Below are 19,283 nucleotides of genomic sequence, written 5' to 3'. Positions count from 1 at the left end.
GAGGATTAACATTTTTTTTCAACTTAATGAAATATCAATCTGCTATAATTAGGAAGGAAGTAACAATGAACAGCTTAATAATTTTAACTAACAATCATGTATCAGTGCACAAAGCAGAAAAGACTAGACCCTGAGGACTGTCTATGAAAATTCAAAGACAGGAATAAATAGCTACTAAAACTAAGTCACTTATGATTTTATTTTTTCCAAAAGTGATGACTAAGATGAGCCACTCTAAGATTCAAAGGATGCTATCTTTACATCTTAGCTGCCTCACATTCCATTTCACCCTCCTCTTATTCACACCAACTCCTCCACATCCAGACCCTGTCCATCATAGAGATAAACTTGTCTGGCTTATTGTTCGTAAAACTCAGGCTAGTTGAAAACTATTTTGGGTTTCTTACTCAAATCAGATTTCAACCGTGATTTTTCAAAAGTTAATAGGTTAGTACAGTGGCCTGTTGTGTCAACAGAGCCCTAGAAAAAAATTAATCATGAAAGCAATAGAAAAGGTCAAAAGGAAGAAACTGAAAATGCTACAATAAAGAAATCCCAGAGCCTATTATGTGTATTTCTAAGGTGTTTTAATTCAAAGGCAGAAGCATGACAAAGAAAATAAGATGATAGTACTCAATCACGGTTGCTGAAAGGGAAAGGTGACATAAGATTAGCAGGGCATGGAAACAAATTTCAGCAGCTCATGATGACTTAATATTCTCTAAAGAATCGAATGAAAGAGGAGAAATTCTAATAGAGGTAGGAAAAGAATCTCTGTCAACAAATTATTTTTTAAATGTTAGGTGAAGTTAATGAAACTGGCATCGGCTGCTATGGAAAATACAATCATCGTTTCAGCACTGAAGAATGTGAAGCTCTGAACTTTTGTCAGAGCGTGTGATTAATGTTGTGTTCACACAGTGATAGAGCAAGGTAGGGCTACAGGAGTTGACGGCAGTGCTGGAACAATTTTCTACCATTCCCATCCACCTTAACCATCCTATACTGGTCATTAGTAATGCCACACGGGGCTCAAAAAATCGCAAGTTGCATTATGGGTACCTTGGCAATGGAGAGAATGTGGGGATAGTTTTACCATAGTGGGAGTCTGAATATGTGCATGGATGGAATGGGGTTTCTTCATGATCTTAGAGTTGAAGGGAAAGAGTGTTTATGTCATATGCTGGTATAGCAAAGCTTCCTTATGCTGGCAATGGACTTGGCACTGGCCCTTGAATCTATTTATCTTTCAAAAAACCAGAAGATAGTTTAAGGAACCATGTGATTCCCATCCAAAGCTCTTTTTATAATTTCAAAGGTCCAAAATTTAAAAAAAAGGAAATGGAACTTTAACCACACAAGTAAACCCCAGAAGTTGAAAACTTGAACAAATAAACAAAAAATAATATATAATTAATATAACCCAACATATAAATACTATCAAACATGTGAAAGATTAATCTTTAAGGTAATGACAACAGTTAGGTTTCTTTCTTCAAATAGTTTTCTAGAAATTTTTTTCTTAGTAGAACCTTGCTGATATTTGAATTAAATACTGCCCAACTGAAAAACTAGTGGACAAGAAGGTGCTGACAGCTTTTATTACACTTCCCTACTTAAACACTTCCAATGGTATCAAATTACACGGCCTGTGTAATTTGATCACAATTATCACAAACTTCGTGGCTTCAAACAATACACATTTATAATCTTACAGTTTCTGCGAGTCCAGGGTTAGAAGTCCGAGCACAGCTCAGCTGGTCGTCTATTCAGGAGCTCATCAGACTGCAATCAAGATATTGTCCAGGGCTGGTTTCTCATCAGAGGCTCAACGTGGAGGGATTAGCTTCTAAGCTCCCTCAAGTTGGCAGATATCATTGCCTTGCAAGCTGGAGGATTCAGGACACTTATTCTTTTTAGGTTTAGAGAGGGTATAGTTTCTCTACAATATGCTCCCATTTCACTTTTTAGGACTTAACCGTCCTTCCTGCTCTCCTTGATTTACTTTAAAACAAAACAAAACAAAACAAAAAACAGTATTTCAGGAAATTTGGGCCTTATGCTATTACCTATGTCTTCAGTTCTCAGCCACTATATTTTTGCACAGGCTCTTTTTCCCGAAATTCCTTCTTACAAACACCTACATTTGTTGAAGGTGTATCTCAAATGTATGCTGCATTTCTTTTCGAAATGAAACATTTTGCTGATGATTCTTGTGAAAATTGTCAATTCTGCCATTTAGTTTTGGTTCGTTTCAGAGTAATTATCTCTTGGAAGCACTGGCTACTGCCCAAAAAATACATCCTAAGATGATGACTGGGCCATGGAGTAACCCGCAGACGCCATACTGCTTCCTCACTGCATTATCCCTTTTCTTTCCTTTGATTTCTCAGTCTTCTTGTGTTTTCCCATTATAGCTGTAAATTATCTCCTCAGCTCCACCTGTCCTGGTTGTCGTTGGTTTTCCAAATACTGTCTCTGCTCCAAGTTAGAGCTGCCCTCACCTGCTCTCAAATTGCCTCCATTGAATTATCTTCTTATCATTGAAATGCTTCGTTTTCATCCTCAGCTGGTCTCTATTCAGGAAATGCCCTAATTTTAGAGTGTGAGAATCACCTGGGGGAAATGTATTTTTATGCAAATCCCTGGGTTTCCCTCCCAGAATATGTATCAATAGATCTGGTGTGGGTCCCAAGATTTCATATTTTTTTTCAAGCTCCATAAGGTTCTCTGATGTAGATAATCTGTAATCACATCCTGAGAAACAAGATTGTATCTATTCAACCCCACTTTCTAATTTCAAGTCTTTATCAGTTTTCTCGTGGTTCCTTCTTTACCCTCATCTCAGTCAATGTCAGCAGATGACTGAGCTCAGTGGTTTTCAAACCATAAAGTGGTTCCTTTATGTTACAACAACCTGGGAGGCTCATAGAAATCCCAATACACAACCCACTTCTCATACTAATTAAGTCAAATCTTTTTTTGGAGTTATTTTTTAATCAAGGTATAATTACATACAGTAAATGCACAGATAGTAAGCATATAGTTCAATGAGTTTTGACACACGTATTCATCTGAGTAACCAATGCTGTAATCAAGATATAGGACACTTATATCAACTTAGAATGTTTCCTCTTGCCCTTTCCGGTCAACCTCCCTCTCCTCCAAAAAGTAGCTACTATTCTAATTTTTATCCTCTTAGATTACTTTTTGCCTGATTTTGATGGAATCAAGATGGAATCATGGAAGTGGTTTCCCTGGCTACTGGCTTCTTTTACTAAACATAATGCTTTTGAGATGCATTCACGTTTGACATCATTATTATTTAAAATTTTTGAAGTATTTATAATGTGCCATCAAATTTGAGAATCAAAATCCATTCTAATCTTTTTCACCTTCAACTGTATATTATGATAACGTAGTGCCCTTTAAAAACATCAGTACTTAGCCAGGCACGGTAGTCACGCCTGCGATCCCAGCACTTTGGGAGGCCAAGGCAGGCGAATCACTTGAGGTCAGGAGTTCGAGACCAGCCTGGCCAACATGGCAAAACCTTGTCTCTACTAAAGATACAAAAATTAGCCAGGTGTGGTGGCAGGTACTTGTAATCCCAGCTACTCGTTAAGCTGAGGCAGGAGAATCGCTTGAAACCAGGAGGTGGAGATTGCAGTGAGCGGAGATTGAACCACTGCACTCTAGCCTGGGCGACAGACTCTACCTCAAAAACAAAACAAAACAAAACAATCAAACAAAAAACAATACTAAAACCTTCAGAATTTCTTATTTAATTGATCTAGGGTGAGATCTAAGCATAGGTATTTTTAAAAGCCCCTCAGTTGATTCTAGTATGTTGCCAAGGTTGAGAATCTCTGGATTAGCCTCAGAGGTAATGGAATTCCACTTCGACTTCATGCAGATCTTCCCCCATCTTTCTTTCCCATCTCTGAGGAACTGCTGACCTTTCCCCTTTCATTTGTGTTCCTGACCTAATAATAGTGATTATTTCATGAATGCTTGCTGTATGCTAATGATTTTCATATATTATTTTGTTTAGACTTGCATCAATCATGCTTTTTGGAATAAACAAGATGATGGTTACAGAGGGAGGTTTTACAGCTTGTAAAAGCAGGAACCAGGATCCAAACACCTGCTTATTGCTCATGGAGTCATACCTCCCAAATATTTTATGTCCATTGTCCTTCAGTCATCCTTCTTCAATCTTTCCATTGACTTTTTTATTTCCCTCACTCTACACTAATGCTTAGGTTTCCTCTATCCTAAAGAAAGAATAAATTAAAAACCCCTTCTTTTAAGTATGTCACCCTTTAAGCTACATCCATATTTCTTTCTTTCCATAATTTCCAGCAATTTGTAACCTCCTATTTTGCTGTTCAACCTATTGCACAAACAAGCTTTGGCCCCTACTACCACCGAAATAGTTTTTATGTTACCAGTGATTTCCTAACAATCTTTTCAGCTTAGTTTTCTTTTTTTTCTTCTGAGACAGGGTCTCACTCTGTCATCCAGGCTGGAGTGCAGTGCATAATCATGGCTCACTGCAGTCTCCATACTCCTGGGCTGAGGCAATCCTCTCGCCCCCGCCTCTCAAGTAGCTAGGACGTGCCACCATGCCCAGCTAGGTTTTTTTTTTTTTTTTTAATTTTTATCTTTTGTAGAGACAGGGCCTCATTATGTTGCCCAGACTGGTCTTGAACTCCTGGCCTTAAGCAATCCTCCCATCTTAGCCTCAGAAAGCACTGTGATTACAGGTGCGAGCCACCTGCACCCTGCCTCATTCTGTTTAATTCTTGACCACTCTTTCCCCATATTTTTTTCAGAAGCTCAATTGATTGGAAGAGGCCAGTGGGAGACAGCTTATTCTCAACTAGAAACAAAAATCTGAAGAACTTATATTAATTAAGGTCAAATGAGGAATCAGATTTATAGTTCTAGTAATAATTACCTAGTAACTATAGGCAATCGTTATTGCTTATTTTGTACCTATTTAATGCGCTGCGTACTATCCAAAGAGGAGACTATAAACTGCTCTCTCAAGATGCAGACAATCTTGTTGAATGGGCAAGACTCAAGTTTATAAAACTATTGCCATTTTAAAAATCATTAAGCAGTTTAAAAATGAATCAATGTTATATTGTATGGTACAAAATACAAGTACAGCAAGTATTCAAGTTAGAAAAAATGTATTTCTTGGAAAATATACTCACAGAGTACCTTATTAAACCTGAAGTAAATTATAAGGTACAAATCAGAGAGGTGGGATAAGAAGGATAGTTCACGCAGGGACACTTGCACCAGCAGAAGCAAAGAGCTCCATTTCTGAAGGATGGTTTTCTCTATTCTTTGGCTTTTTTATAATCCTCTTCTAACACTTCCTTTAGTCTCCAATTTCCACCTCTTTCTGCTTCCATGGGTCAACACACTTCACACTATAATGCTTCCTGAGCAGAATGGCAATCCCATCTCTTAGCTGTGCCTCCTATCTAGATCTATTAACTGCCTGGCTCTTTAACCACCTTTAGAAGATCCTAACAGCATCTCCCAAATTATACTGGGATTGGATCTAAGGAAGGACACACTAACCAATCTCTTTCTCAACAGAAAGAGTCCTTTCTGCCCCAGAAGAGTCCTTTTTTTTTAAAGAACTGTCCACAAAGACTGTTCTATTTTAATAACATTTAAAGATCATGAAGTGATGTTCATGTCGAAGCATAGCAGGTGGCTCACATTGGCACAACAATATCATACTTATTTTTTTGAAGAAACAAAGCTTTACCCTTCTAAATTTCCATAATTAAGATCCCTTTAATCTAGATTTGGCCTTACGAAGTGATCTATCCGACTCTGCTTTTTCTAGATGGACTAAAAAATGCCTGGAAATGAAATTTCTTTTCCAGCTAAATGAGTTGCTTTCAAAACTAAAATCCAGGCCTCAAACTTCTAGTACTGTCTCACTCCACTATACCATAATGTCACCCTTCTCGCCAAAGAAATATTATCAGAATCTGGAAAGCATCACAGTATCTGAATTCGTTGCCTAACAGAGTATAGATCACACAGATTGCTTTATTTAATCAGTACATCTTAACTGAGCAATTCATTCTGAAGGCACTAGAAAATAAGTTAACCATTTTTCAAAAACCAAGACAATTCATCTCATGAGAATACTGCTATTATACCAAACATATCAAATTGTGGCCAAAGTTATAAAAAAGTCAAACAAGGCCATACATGGTTGGGAATGATAAGGTCAATCATTGGTTGGAATACTATCTGGAAGCATGATCATCTGAAGTTGAGTATGACGATGCTCAACTGATTGGACAGAGGCTCCAATCAGGAAACGGAGTGGTCCATGTTGTCACCAACTATGTGTTCCTTTCTAAATAAAACTCTGAATAAGAACCAAGATAATTTCTAATATTTTAGCCCAGCTAACCCCCAAGTAAACCATTAATGGCTCTTTGGAGAATGCTGTAATACTAACTCTGCCTTCTATGCAGAGTTCCGCGGGGCTTTTTGGCACAGTAGGCTTTAAGATGTCAGTGCTTCCTAGTTAGAGAAGTTTTGAGTTTCTTGATTATCATGATGATAAATCCCATTTCCTGCTTTACATGAACAATTGCAGCGCATCACACAGGTGACACCTGTGCTGCTTAAGTAGTTATAAATTTAAATGCTAGAATCTTGTTCTATTTGGTTTTCATTTTAAGGAAGACAGTGCATTTCTGAATCTGGGCAAGAGACCAATTTTAAATAGGAGTTGAATTTTACCCTCATATAAGTCTTTGATTTAGGGTTGTTAAAAGACAACCTCAAGGTCCTAAATTTGAAGTTTAATGTACAGTCTAAAATAGTGACATCACTTTCTAATGCAAGTTGCTTTAAAGATATATATTATTCCCTTTACATAGGGACAGGATCTTTATTGGTTAGTATTTTTTTTTCCTGCAAATCACTATTATGTAGAGAAAGAATTTGAGTTGTGGTAAGACGTAAAGTTTAAAGGTAAACATTAAAAGATACAAGACACAATTCATTCATAATAATCATCTTGTTGATGGAGCCAATTTAGAGTATTGGATTGTAGTACATTGTTGTCTGAGAAAGCAATGGTTTCAATCAAGTCACCTAGCCACCCCTAGAATGTAGTAGTAAGAACAGAGGGCTTGGCACATTGGTTTTACACAGACCTCTATGGCTCTGACCCTGGGCTTGTCATTTGGACCACTCTAATTCTGTGTCCTCCTTTGAAAAGTGAATACATAGGACTGAATTTTTTAAAACATCAGTTTAAAAAATTATAGTAAAATACACATAAAACAAAATGTACTATCTTAACCATACTGAAGTGTAGTTCAGTGGCATTATCACTGTGCAACAATATTGTTATGCAACCACCCTACCACCCATCTACAGAACTCTTTCATTTCCCAAAATTGAATTTCATACTCATTAAACAACAGCTCCTCATTCCCTCTCCCCACAACTCCCGGCAACCATTATTCTAATTTATGTCTCCATAACTTTGACAACTCAGGCACCTCATATAAGTAGAATCACACAGTATTTGTCCTTTTGTGGCTAGCTTCTTTTGTTTAGCGTAATCTCCTCAGGGTTCCTCCATGTTGCAGTATGTGTCAGAATTTCCTTCATTTTTAAAACTGAATAATGTTCCATGGAATGTATACATCACATTTTCTTCACCCATTGATAGGCACTTGGGCTGCCATCCACATTTTGGCTATTGTGAATAATGCTGCTATGAACATGGGTGTACAAGTATCTGTTTGAGTCTCACCTTTCAATTCTTTAGGGTATATTCCAAGAAGCAGAATTGCTGGCTTGTGTCGTAATTCTATTTTTAATTTTTAGAGGAACCATTATACTTTTTTTTCCATAGCACCTGCACAATTTTAACTTCACAGGACTGGATATGTTTAAATGTCCCTTCCATGTCTAGAGTTCTAGGACCCAGTACTTGTTTTTAAAATAACCTCTTTAAGTCATTTCCTCTTTAGCTGGAAATCCTGCTCCCCATGGAAAAACACTGGGATGTCTTTTACTTCAGAAAGCCTTCATTTGGGTTATGTGCCCTCCCGCCACCCTTACTTACAAGTGGCAAGCCCTCATCATGTTTTACATTTATTTCTTATTTTCCTATAAGACATGAGCTCCTGGAAGCAAAGGTTATGTATTATTCTTCAATATTTCCTTAGTTCTTGACACAGAATAATCAAACAGCAAATGTCTGATGAATGAATAGGTGGGAACAAAACAGGATCAAATATTTCCAAATGAAGAATTGAAAAAACGATTAAACGTAGTAAAATTAGAGAACTTTTTTTCTCCTAATGCAAAATATTTTCCTGGAGAGGCTGGAACTCAAATAATCAAAATGATAAGCATGATAATAAAAATGCCTACCTAGGGCTATCCCAACCATTAGCCAGGGCGGAATCTTTCCACCTGGGCCCTGGTGGGACACCTAGCCTAACATTCTTGCTCCTGCTGGCTGGCATTCCCAGAGGATGGGCTATACAAGGTGTTTGATGCCCATCAACATGGAAGTGCAGAAGAGACATTCAATGTCAGTCCATGGAAGAGTGTAGAGGGGCATTCTCCAAGCACCCCCATTCGCTAATACAGTGAACTCCTCTTTGATGCTGGAAGAGATCTTGAAGTTCAGCGGTTCGGGGGGGCCCTAGTATATTGGACGATGTGGCTGAGGTTCAGAGAAGAGAAAAGGCGATTCCTAAGTTATGCAGCAAGAAGGCTACCTACGCCCTAGATCTGGAGATACAGACGCTCTTCGCAGGGATAGAAACTATTTTTAAGATAGCTTTTTAAGATATAAACTATTTTTAAACCACTTCGCTAAGCGCTGGAGGGCAGGGTTGTAATTGAATACAGGAAAATGACAACGCTTCAGTAAGTCGCCTGCATCCCACGCTAAATAAGAGGCTCTGGACGCCTGGGCGACAGAGCGAGACTCCGTCTCAAAAGGAAAAAAAAAAAAAAAAAAAAAAAAAAAAAAAAAAAGAGGCACTGGGCTGTAGGAGAGTGGTAATATTTCTGGACCCAGACAAGGCGGCCACAACCCTCCCGGGGCAACAACCCTCCCGCCCGGCTGGTTTTTTGGAACCTCTGCAAACACTTTCTCCGGGGTCAGTTTCCCGCCAAACCGGGACAGAGGATGTCCAGAGGTCCCGGGAGTGGAAGCCGCTGTCCCTGTGTCCACTGGGAAGTGGGCAAGGCGGGATGCTGCCGGCCAGGCTGCCCCGGGCCAGGACCCGGGAACACTCACTTGCTCGCTGGGCCTCGGAGGGGTGGGAGGGGCGGGGCGGTGCGCAGCCTCCCCCCGTCAGGTCTGCGGTCCGGGCCCAGCCAGGCTGCACAGGCGCGCGGGGCGCACGTCCGCGCGCCGGGGCTGCCAGGTGAGTCGCGCGCGATCGGGGAGCGGGGCCCACGGGTCGGAGGGAGTGGGTGTGGGGGACCCTGCGCTGACCTGGGAGCGGAGCCGCAAGGTGCCTGAGGAGCATGGGAAGGAGCGTCCCCGCACGTCCCCGCAGCAGGCAGGGGCAGACGGAGCAGCGCCCCCTTCTTCTTTGGAGGCAGCAGGAGCACCCCAGATCTGGTGGCGGGAGGCAGAGGTTCATTTTGCGGAACAAAAAGCCCAGGGCGAGAAGACATTTGACTTGGAGAGAACTGGGGGCAGTTAGGGATTGCTGATTTCATCTCATAACTTTTTTTCACACCCTAGCGAGGGGTCTGGGAGGTGGGCAGGGAGAGCGCTTAGGAGACAAACAGAGTTAATCCCCCATTCCATTGATCACCGCCGCGCTGAATGTTCTCAAAGCTCACCCTGCATCGTGGTGGACTGTATGGTGTTGGAAACGACCAAAGACACTGCCCCACCCCGACCCCCAACAAGCAAGGAAAATGTTTCCCGTGAAATGTCTTTCTTCTCTGTCTTGTTTTTTTGTTTTGTTGCTATGGATTCGTGAACTAGCTTGTAATGGTCTCTAAACCTCTAAATCGTATGTATAATATTTACGTGTCCATGCATGCATTTTTCTGAAGCGAGCTTTCAGATATTGTATTTGTTTCTCCCTGAGATTAAATAGGCAAAACCATATCTTTGAGCTGCATCAACATGACCTCTTAATAGTCTTCAGGGAAACTGAGTTGCAGATTCTTATTTAAAGAATCGGGGATTGGCCGGGTGCGGTGGCTCACATCTGTAATCCCAGCACTTTGGGAGGCCGGGGCAGGTGGATCACCTGAGGTCAGTAGTTTGAGACCAGCCTGGCCAACATGGTGAAACTCTGTCTCTACACAAATACAAAAAAATTAGCCAGACGTGGTGGCACGGGCCTGTAATCCCAACTACTTGGAGACTGAGGCAGGAGGATCCTTTGAACCCAGGAGGCGGAGGTTGAAGTGAGCCAAGATCACGGCCACTGCACTCCAATCTGGGTGACAGAGCAAGACTTTGTCTCCAAAACAACAACAACAACAACAACACAAGTGAACAAAAAACAATAAAGTAGGGACTGAGGGAAGAGCCTTGAGGCTCCCAGAAGGGTTGGGGAGAAAGATTCCTGCAGAGACAGGGGAGGACAGCACTCACCCAGTCACAAATTCACCTGTGTTAAGAATTGGTCTGTTTCCCACCAGTATGAAGTACAACTAGGTTTCAAACATGTAGACTGGGAAATCGAAGTAAGTCTTTGTGAATGGAAGGTCTACTTAAGTTTCTTTTTGACAACCCAAAGTGACCCCAACTTCGGAGCTTCTAAGGACTCTGGAGAGAAGGTGACAGATGAAGTGTTCCGACTGTGCACCTCCCTGGTCCATTGGCATCTTGGGAAAAGGAGGAAAGAACCAACTGTGACCTCAGCATGGGAGCAGAACCAGAAAAACCCAGGGAGTCTGGGGGAGAGGGAGGAGAGCTGAGAGAGATACAGGTATTGTTGGATAAGGAGCTTAACTTACTCAACAAAACTAATCTGCAAAACCAACAGGCACCTTAGGAAAATCACCTTTCATCATTAATCCCACCTTCCTTGTTGCCACCAAATGGGCAGGAGTACTCTGTGGAGGTGAAGTAGTATCTGCTGCCACTTACCTAGATAGCATTTCTGATCCTGCCTTCCTTACCCGCAGAATCTTGGAATCCCAATCTGTGAGGTTCCTAGGTGTGCTGGCATCAGGATAGCAGTCCACAAACGGTGTGTTACCCAAACATTAACATCCTGTAACTAGCCTCAAACAATCACAGCAACTTTCCAATTTCAGAGAAAAAAAAGGCTAAAATTGTAAGCTTTTTCTTAACAATGTTTTATTTCTTAATTTTTGTGGGTACATAGCAGGTATATATAATTATGGGGTACATGAGATGTTTTGATACAGGCATGCAATGTGAAATAAGCACATCATAGAGAGTGGGGTATCCATCCACTCGAGCATGCATCCTTTGTGTTATTAATACAAACAATCCACTTACACTCTTTAAGTTATTTAAAAATGTGCAATTAAGTTATTATTGACTATGGTCACCCCATTGGGCTATCAAATAGTAGGTATTGTTCTTTCTACCATTTTTTTTTTTTTACACATTAGCCATCCCCTCCAGCAGTCCCCCACTACTCTTCCCAGCTTCTGGTAACCATCCGTCTACTCGCTATGCTCATGAGTTCAGTTGTTTTGATTTTTAGATCCCACGAATGAGTGAGAACATGCAATGTTTGTCTTTCCATGCCTGGCTTTTTTCACTTCCCATAATTACCTCCAGTTCTATCCATGATGTTGCAAATGGCAGGATCTCATTCTTTTTTATGGCTGAAAAGTACTCCACTGTGTATAAATGCCACATTTTCTTTATCCATTCATCTGTGGATGGACACTTAGGTTGCTTCCAAATCTTGGCTATTGTGAACAGGGCTGCAACAAACATGGGAGTGCAGATATCTCTTTGATATACTGATTTCCTTTCTTTTGGGTATATACCCAGCAGTGGAAATGCTGGATCATATGGTAGCTCAGTTTTTAGTTTGCTGAGGAATCTCCGACCTATTCTCCATAGTGGTTGTACTAAAATTATAAGCTTTTTCTTCACAAGTTTATTCCAACCTTTGATGCTGGCTTTTATTCCTGCTGAACCCAGTTTAGTTCACACTTATATTTTTGGTTATGCTGAAGCTGAATATATCATTATTTCTTGCTTGCAAAGAACCCATTGGTTTCAAGTGATTTGTAACCTCCTCACGTTTGAGAACTACTGTTGTAGCAAGAGAAGGGATTATACCCAGGATTGTGCCACGTTTGTCTTTAATGTCCTTTGAGTTGAAATGATTTGTTTGTGGACCATCTGGTGTTCTGAGTTGTGGCAGTGATTGTACTGGACCCTGAGGCTAGGGAGGAAACAAACAGCTTCATCCCACCTGCTCACAGCCCAGACTGGTTCTTTGTGTGCTGTTCTTGACTTCACATATATTTTGTAAACTCAGACTATACTTTTATGAGGTTTTATGGAACAGAGATTAGGTTTCCTAGCCAACCCCTCCACCCTTACAATTGGCTAGTCAGTCTTCATTCAATCCTAAATTGAACTATTATTTTTCAGAACAATAAGGCAGTTGTTTCTACCTATAACCCATCTTTTCCTGATAGAATTATTGTTCAAAATGGTCTCCATAACATGGCTAAGGGTTTATTTGGCAATGACAGGAATTGTAATTTTGCTTCTTATTTTAAAAGTCATCAAAGACCCAAGCTTTTTTTTTTTTTTTTTAAAGACAGAGTCTTGCTCTGTGACTCAGGCTGTAGTACAGTGGTGCAATCTCGGCTTACTGCAACCTACGCCTCTCAGGTTCAAGCGACTCTCATGCCTCAGCCTCCCAAGGAGCTGGGACTATAGGCGCAGGCCACCACATCCAGCTACTTTTTTTGTATTTTTAATAGAGACGGGGTTTTGCCATGCTGGCCAGGCAGGTCTCGAATTCCTGACCTTGGGCAATTCGCCTGCCTGAGCCTCCCAAAGTGCTGAGGTTACAGGCTTGAGCCACTGTGCCTGGCCTAAGAACCAAGCTTTTTTTAAGAATGATAGTTGCCACTTCACTAGCCCTTCAGTACCACATACGTTTTGCTGATGTTACTGATTGTTCTTTAATGCATTCAGCAAATGTGAATATTTACTGCACACCTTCCATGTACCAGCACCTGGGGTACGAGGTGACTTGTGTTTTGCTTTCAAGGAGCTGACAAATAAGCAGCTTGGACTTGAATTCCCTCCCCTTCTCTTCCTCTCGCTTCTCTGTTAAGGCAAATCCCAATTAGAATGAAATAACTCCGGAGAATTATTTTGGGCGTTACTAAAACTATCTTTACTTCTTTGCTCCAGAAACAGCATTAGCTACTTAGTGGCCTCTTGACGTAATCTAAGAACTGTCTTTGGGACGTGCTGCTTCTGGGACCTTGGCTGTGACCATGTTCTTTCAAGTTTAAGTGACTTCCTGCTCCTTATGCATGGGTCCATTTAAGACGTTCTGCCAAGGGAGAAACCATCCACTGTGGTTGCCTGGCTTCAGAGTGCTCTCACTGGTCAGCAGTCCCTGACTCCTATGACCTCCAGTGCTGTGTAGATGATAGTTCCATGAATAGCACTTTTAACTAGAGTCAATTAACTTGGCAAGGGGAGAAGCATTCACTTTTGATGGGTAATACATGGTCCCAGGGAGCACCAGCCTCTCCCATTGAGGATCCTAACAGCTGGCCAGAGGCAAGTTCCATGTCCCTGGGCTATTCTTTCCCCAGTTCATACAGAATAAAAGTAGCAAACCTGTAAATGCATTCTGATCTGCACCTGGACTAAGTGAGATCTGGAAGAGTATACTCAAGAGCAGTCAACAGGGAATGATTCTGCTAATTTAGGATTTGTTAAGTTGGGCTAGTTTGAAATATACCTCTGCACTCCTCTCATGAAATGCTGGATAGAGTCAATTTAGTATCAGCTAATAGTTACAATGGTGGCAGATTCTGATGTAGCACTTAACATGATTCAGGCACCCTTTTAAACACTTCGTTTAGTATCTGGGTGACAGGATTAGTCAAGCCCCCAAACCTCAGCACCGTTTAATAGATGCAACTAAGAAACCTGCACATGTACCCCTTGAATCTAAAATAAAAGTTGAAATCATTAAAAAATCATCTAATCCTCTCTCAATCCAAGGAAAGTAGGCACTATTTTTATTGACAATTTAGCCCTGGTTCACACAATTACAGTTGGCCCTCCATATATGTGAGTTCTACACTTGTGGATTCAACCATCCATGGATTAAAAATACCTTAAAAAAATATGTCTGTAATAAACATGTACAGACTTTTTGTTCTTGTCATTATTCCCTAAACAATACAGTATAAAAACTATTTATATAACATCTATGTTGCATTAGGTATTATAAGAAATCTAGAGATGATTTACAGGAGGATGGGCATAGATTACGAGTAAATACCATACCATTCTATTTTTATATCAGTGACGTGAGCATCTGCAGATTTTGGTATCCTTGGGGATCTGGGAACCAATTCACTTCAGATACCAAGGGACAACTCTACAGTGTTTGATTTATTGAGCTTTTCGAGATATTCAGCCTTTTCCTGTCTTCACACTTGTTGTTCCCTCTGTTATTTAGAGTAATCCTGATGAAAATCAACAAAATACACATTAAGAGGCAGCACTGAGAGGTAATGTGCCAACTGGTCTTTGTGATTACAGGCACTTCAGATTTCCCTCTTGCCCACTCATTGTGAGATGCAGCCCAGTCCTGCAAAAAGATTGCCCCAGTCATATCCTGGCTCACCCCTAACTAGCAGTTTGACCTTGAGCACATCACTGCCTCCTCTGTGCCTCAGTTTCCTCTTCTGTTCAATGGGGATGATCACAGCACTACCTCACCATTTATTGTGAGGATTAAATAGATGCAAATATGTAAGACACTTACAGTAGTGCTTTGTACACAGAAGGCACTATTATTTTTTATTAATCCCCATTTTTCCTTCCCAACTTCATCTCCCAATATCCCATAACCATGCTGAGTTCCTTACAACTCCCCCAGGCCTCCTGGACTAAGTGGGATCTGGAAGAATATACTCAGGGCAGTCAACAAGGACTGATTCTGCTAATTTAGGATTTGTCAAGTTGGGTTAGTTTGAAATATATCTCTGTACTCCTCTCAGGAAATACTGGATAATATAGATTTAGTATCAGATAATAGTAATAATGGTGGCAGACTCTGATGTTTCCTCTTTCCCTTGTGATCTCAGTAGTCTTAGACCATTCATACATCAAATGACTTAACAACTAACAATCACCTAATATTTTTTAAGCTTTTCTTACGTGCCCAGTAGTGTGCCAAGTGTTTTTCTTCCTATTTTTAACATACTATTGACAGCTTCATGAGGCGGGTTTATATTTTGTTAAAATAATTTGCCAAGTCCACTTCCCCAGTAGACTGTGACAGTGGCTTATGCATCTGTGTATGTTATTCAGCTTGTATCTCTAGGACTTGACAGAGGACCCAATACAGAGTGGATGCTCCAGAAATGTGGACTTGGATGCATTTCACCAACAGCTATTTACATCCAAATAATAAGCTAATTGTAACTCTTCTAGATGTATGTACTTTCCTCATTGCAAAAATTCACCATCAAAATTTAAAAACACTAATAAGCAAGAAGAAGGAAGTTAAAATTGCACTCCTTCCAGCCCTAGAGAGCTTAATCAACTTGCTTAGGAACATGCTACTAAATGGCTAATCTGAGCATCAAAATCTGGCCATCTGGCTTCAGGGCTCAGGCTCTTAACGGTTGCATTATACCACAGATCCCACCCCATCCACCCCAACACACACTCCCCTGCACAAACAAATTATGTTAGCTATTAAAGGGAATTGGAAGAGTGGAAATGTGCAATTAAATCTACCACAAATACAATGTTGCAATGTGTGCAATCTATATTTTTAAAATTTACGGTATTCAGCATTTTCCTGTCTTCACACTTGTTCCCTCCATTATTTATGGCAATCCTGATGAAAATCAACAAAATACAAATTGAGAGACAGCACAGAGAGGTAATATAGAAAGGGAATGCCTTTTGAGTCAGACAAACACGAGTGTGGATCCCAGCTAAGCCCCTAGATGTGTTACCGGAGATGAGCTGCAAAACATTTCTCAGTCTTAGTCTCCTGTAAAATAGAGGTAATAAGAAACACTTTTCAGTATTTTGTGACATGTAGAAGTGAAGTGATGGTGGCATGCACCACTCTTGGTTAATAGTAGGTCCTATTGTTAAGTCTCTAATGGCGATACCCTATAGCTTCCCCAAATGGCGACCTTGCCAAGTTGTTTTCCAAAGTTACATGTGGCTTTTTTCTCCCAGTCCTTCATTTTAATTCTCACGATAATTTAACTTTTATATTTTTATTAGATGCATTTAGTAACTCGCCTCACAGTCATTTTCTTGGAAATTCAATTTCTTCTCCACAGGGTCTCTTTTGAGATTAAAGAGAGAGAAGTGGCAAATTTAGGATGTTAGAACAATTTTCATTTAAAAGTAGATCCTTGTTTTTATTACCCTACCATTAATGTTTTCTGTTTTCCTTTATCAGCGAGTTACTTCCATTTGATTCGTATTGCCAAACTGAACTCTCTTGTTTTCTTGCAAGATGAAAGGAGGCAACCATGAATGAGCCACTAGACTATTTAGCAAATGCTTCTGATTTCCCCGATTATGCAGCTGCTTTTGGAAATTGCACTGATGAAAACATCCCCCTCAAGATGTACTACCTCCCTGTTATTTACGGCATTATCTTCCTCGTGGGATTTCCAGGGAACGCAGTAGCGATATCCACTTACATTTTCAAAATGCGACCTTGGAAGAGCAGCACCATCATTATGCTGAACCTGGCCTGCACAGATCTGCTGTATCTGACCAGCCTCCCTTTTCTGATTCACTACTATGCCAGTGGTGAAAACTGGATCTTTGGAGATTTCATGTGTAAGTTTATCCGCTTCAGCTTCCATTTCAACCTGTATAGCAGCATCCTCTTCCTCACCTGTTTCAGCATCTTCCGCTACTGTGTGATCATTCACCCAATGAGCTGCTTTTCCATTCACAAAACTCGATGTGCAGTTGTAGCCTGTGCTGTGGTGTGGATCATTTCACTGGTAGCTGTCATTCCTATGACCTTCTTGATCACATCAACCACCAGGACCAACAGATCAGCCTGTCTCGACCTCACCAGTTCGGATGAACTCACTACTATTAAGTGGTACAACCTAATTTTGACTGCAACCACTTTCTGCCTCCCCTTGGTGATAGTGACACTTTGCTATACCACGATTATTCACACTCTGACCCATGGACTGCAAACCCACAGCTGCCTTAAGCAGAAAGCTCGAAGGCTAACCATTCTGCTACTCCTCGTATTTTACGTATGTTTTTTACCCTTCCATATCTTGAGGGTCATTCGGATCGAATCTCGCCTGCTTTCGATCAGCTGTTCCATTGAGAATCAGATCCACGAAGCTTACATCGTTTCTAGACCATTAGCCGCTCTGAACACCTTTGGTAACCTGTTACTGTATGTGGTGGTCAGCGACAACTTTCAGCAGACTGTGTGCTCAATAGTGAGATGTAAAGTAAGCGGGAACCTTGAGCAAGCAAAGAAAATCAGTTACTCAAACAACCCTTGAAATACTTCATTTACTTAACCAAAAATAAATACTTGCTGATACTTTACCTAGCACTCCTAAGACGTTCAGGATGTCTCCCTCAATGGAACGCCTGGTAAATACTGTGTATTCAAGTAATCACGTACCAAAGCCAGAGCAGAGCTTCTAGTTCTTTGCAATCCCTTTATTGAGCTCCTCCATTGGGGAGATAAAGAATTGGATGCATGCGTATCAGCAAAGTGTTCAGACATAGTATTACAAGCTATTGCAACTCAGAGGCATCTTAGAGAACATCTGTTCCCACCAACTTATTATATATACATGGAAACCAATTTCATACCCTTGCCCTAGATTGCTCAGTAAATTAGTGCCAAGATAGGAGAAAACCAATCTTTTCACTCATCATTTCATGCTCCTCTTCACTCCAGACCTGTTTGTATTGAACCATTAGATAATTCAAATCACTACTTGTATCTTTCTTAATATTTATTTTTTACATCTTATAGCTCTACAATTTGTTTCCTTCAAGCTTAACTTTGAGATTATAAAACTGGGTTTAGCCAGTTCTGTATATTACTTGCAAGCCAGTAAGATACCCTTGAAATAACTCAAGGACGTCCATGCAAATAGCTGAAATTAGTACCTGCAAGATATTTGGAGTATTATGTCTTTATTTTTGTTAAAAAGTTTTTATTGAATTTATAAAAATTATCAAATCGTATTCATCGTTATTAATATGTCCTGGGGAAGGAAGGAAAACTTTTGAGGACAGAAGTCACTTTCAAATATCATGTATGTATTGGGTGTTCAATCATATCTAACACTGTTTTGATTTTTGTGGGAAAATATTCCAGGAAACACTAATTCTCTTTAGATTTCTTGTTCTTTTATGACTACAATGAACATATGTCTATGTAATAGCTAAATATATTTTTGAATTGTATGTGTGCTTAATTATCAGTAAGTATAAATATTTGAGAAAATACCTGGTCTGGATATTTAAAACCCTCATAAACATGTTGGGACAATTAATAAACTTATTTATAATTATGTAATAGGCTGTTTGGTCATATTTTTCTGTGAAAATGCAGTTTTATCACTATTATATTTACATGAAACTTATTTTCTTTATGGTTAGGAACAAAAAGAAGTTAAGAATCAATAATATTATAGAATAAGGCTGAAATAGTTGACTTACACAGAGGAAAGAGTACCATAGAAATTCTTCCTGATGTTCCAGTTCTTCTAGGACATGACATCTGACTTAGACTTCAGTGAGGATGTTCATCAGGAATCTCTTCAGAGCAAATTGAGGGAAAGAAGAAGAAGCCGATGGATCTGAACATGAACTTTTCTGGACAATGGTGCTTTCTGCAACCCCTACGTTCTGAGCCATCTTCTTCTGAGCCTTTCTATAACATGTGGAATAAGCTATTTCACTAGAGGACCCCAACTTGTTCATCTGCGCTGGCTGTATTAGCATCGAGAAACATTCAGAGGTCCACCTGGAACTGCTAGCTCTTTTTCTT

At 40.2% G+C, this 19,283-nt stretch overlaps 2 protein-coding genes across 9 annotated transcripts in view; one reads left to right on the top strand and one right to left on the bottom strand.

Moving 5' to 3' along the window:
* Window positions 1–9,551, bottom strand: part of MBNL2 (muscleblind like splicing regulator 2) — a 397,414-nt gene extending 387,863 nt beyond the window's left edge. For all 7 annotated transcript variants that reach the window (XM_074021290.1, XM_065533403.1, XM_074021292.1 and 4 more), the window contains exon 1: window positions 1,716–9,551. The gene's annotated coding sequence lies outside the window, so the exon portion shown is untranslated. The remainder of the gene's footprint in view (window positions 1–1,715) is intronic.
* On the top strand, window positions 9,382–18,809 carry OXGR1 (oxoglutarate receptor 1). 2 transcript variants are annotated; one of them, XM_065533404.1, is made up of 2 exons: window positions 9,382–9,455; window positions 16,746–18,809. In XM_065533404.1, exon 2 carries the CDS (start codon window positions 16,762–16,764, stop codon window positions 17,773–17,775), a length of 1,014 nt encoding a protein of 337 aa, XP_065389476.1. In that variant the 5' UTR covers window positions 9,382–9,455; window positions 16,746–16,761; the 3' UTR covers window positions 17,776–18,809. The 2 variants fall into 2 exon arrangements, with proteins under 2 accessions (XP_065389476.1, XP_045232750.1); XM_045376815.2 differs by having other exon boundaries at window positions 16,689–18,809.
* Window positions 18,810–19,283: the final 474 nt, after the last annotated feature.

This window comes from Macaca fascicularis, chromosome 17, assembly GCF_037993035.2.
Source record: "Macaca fascicularis isolate 582-1 chromosome 17, T2T-MFA8v1.1".
Taxonomy (NCBI): domain Eukaryota; kingdom Metazoa; phylum Chordata; class Mammalia; order Primates; family Cercopithecidae; genus Macaca; species Macaca fascicularis.
Note: the sequence above shows the minus strand (reverse complement) of the source record. Positions and strands in the feature narration are given on the sequence as shown.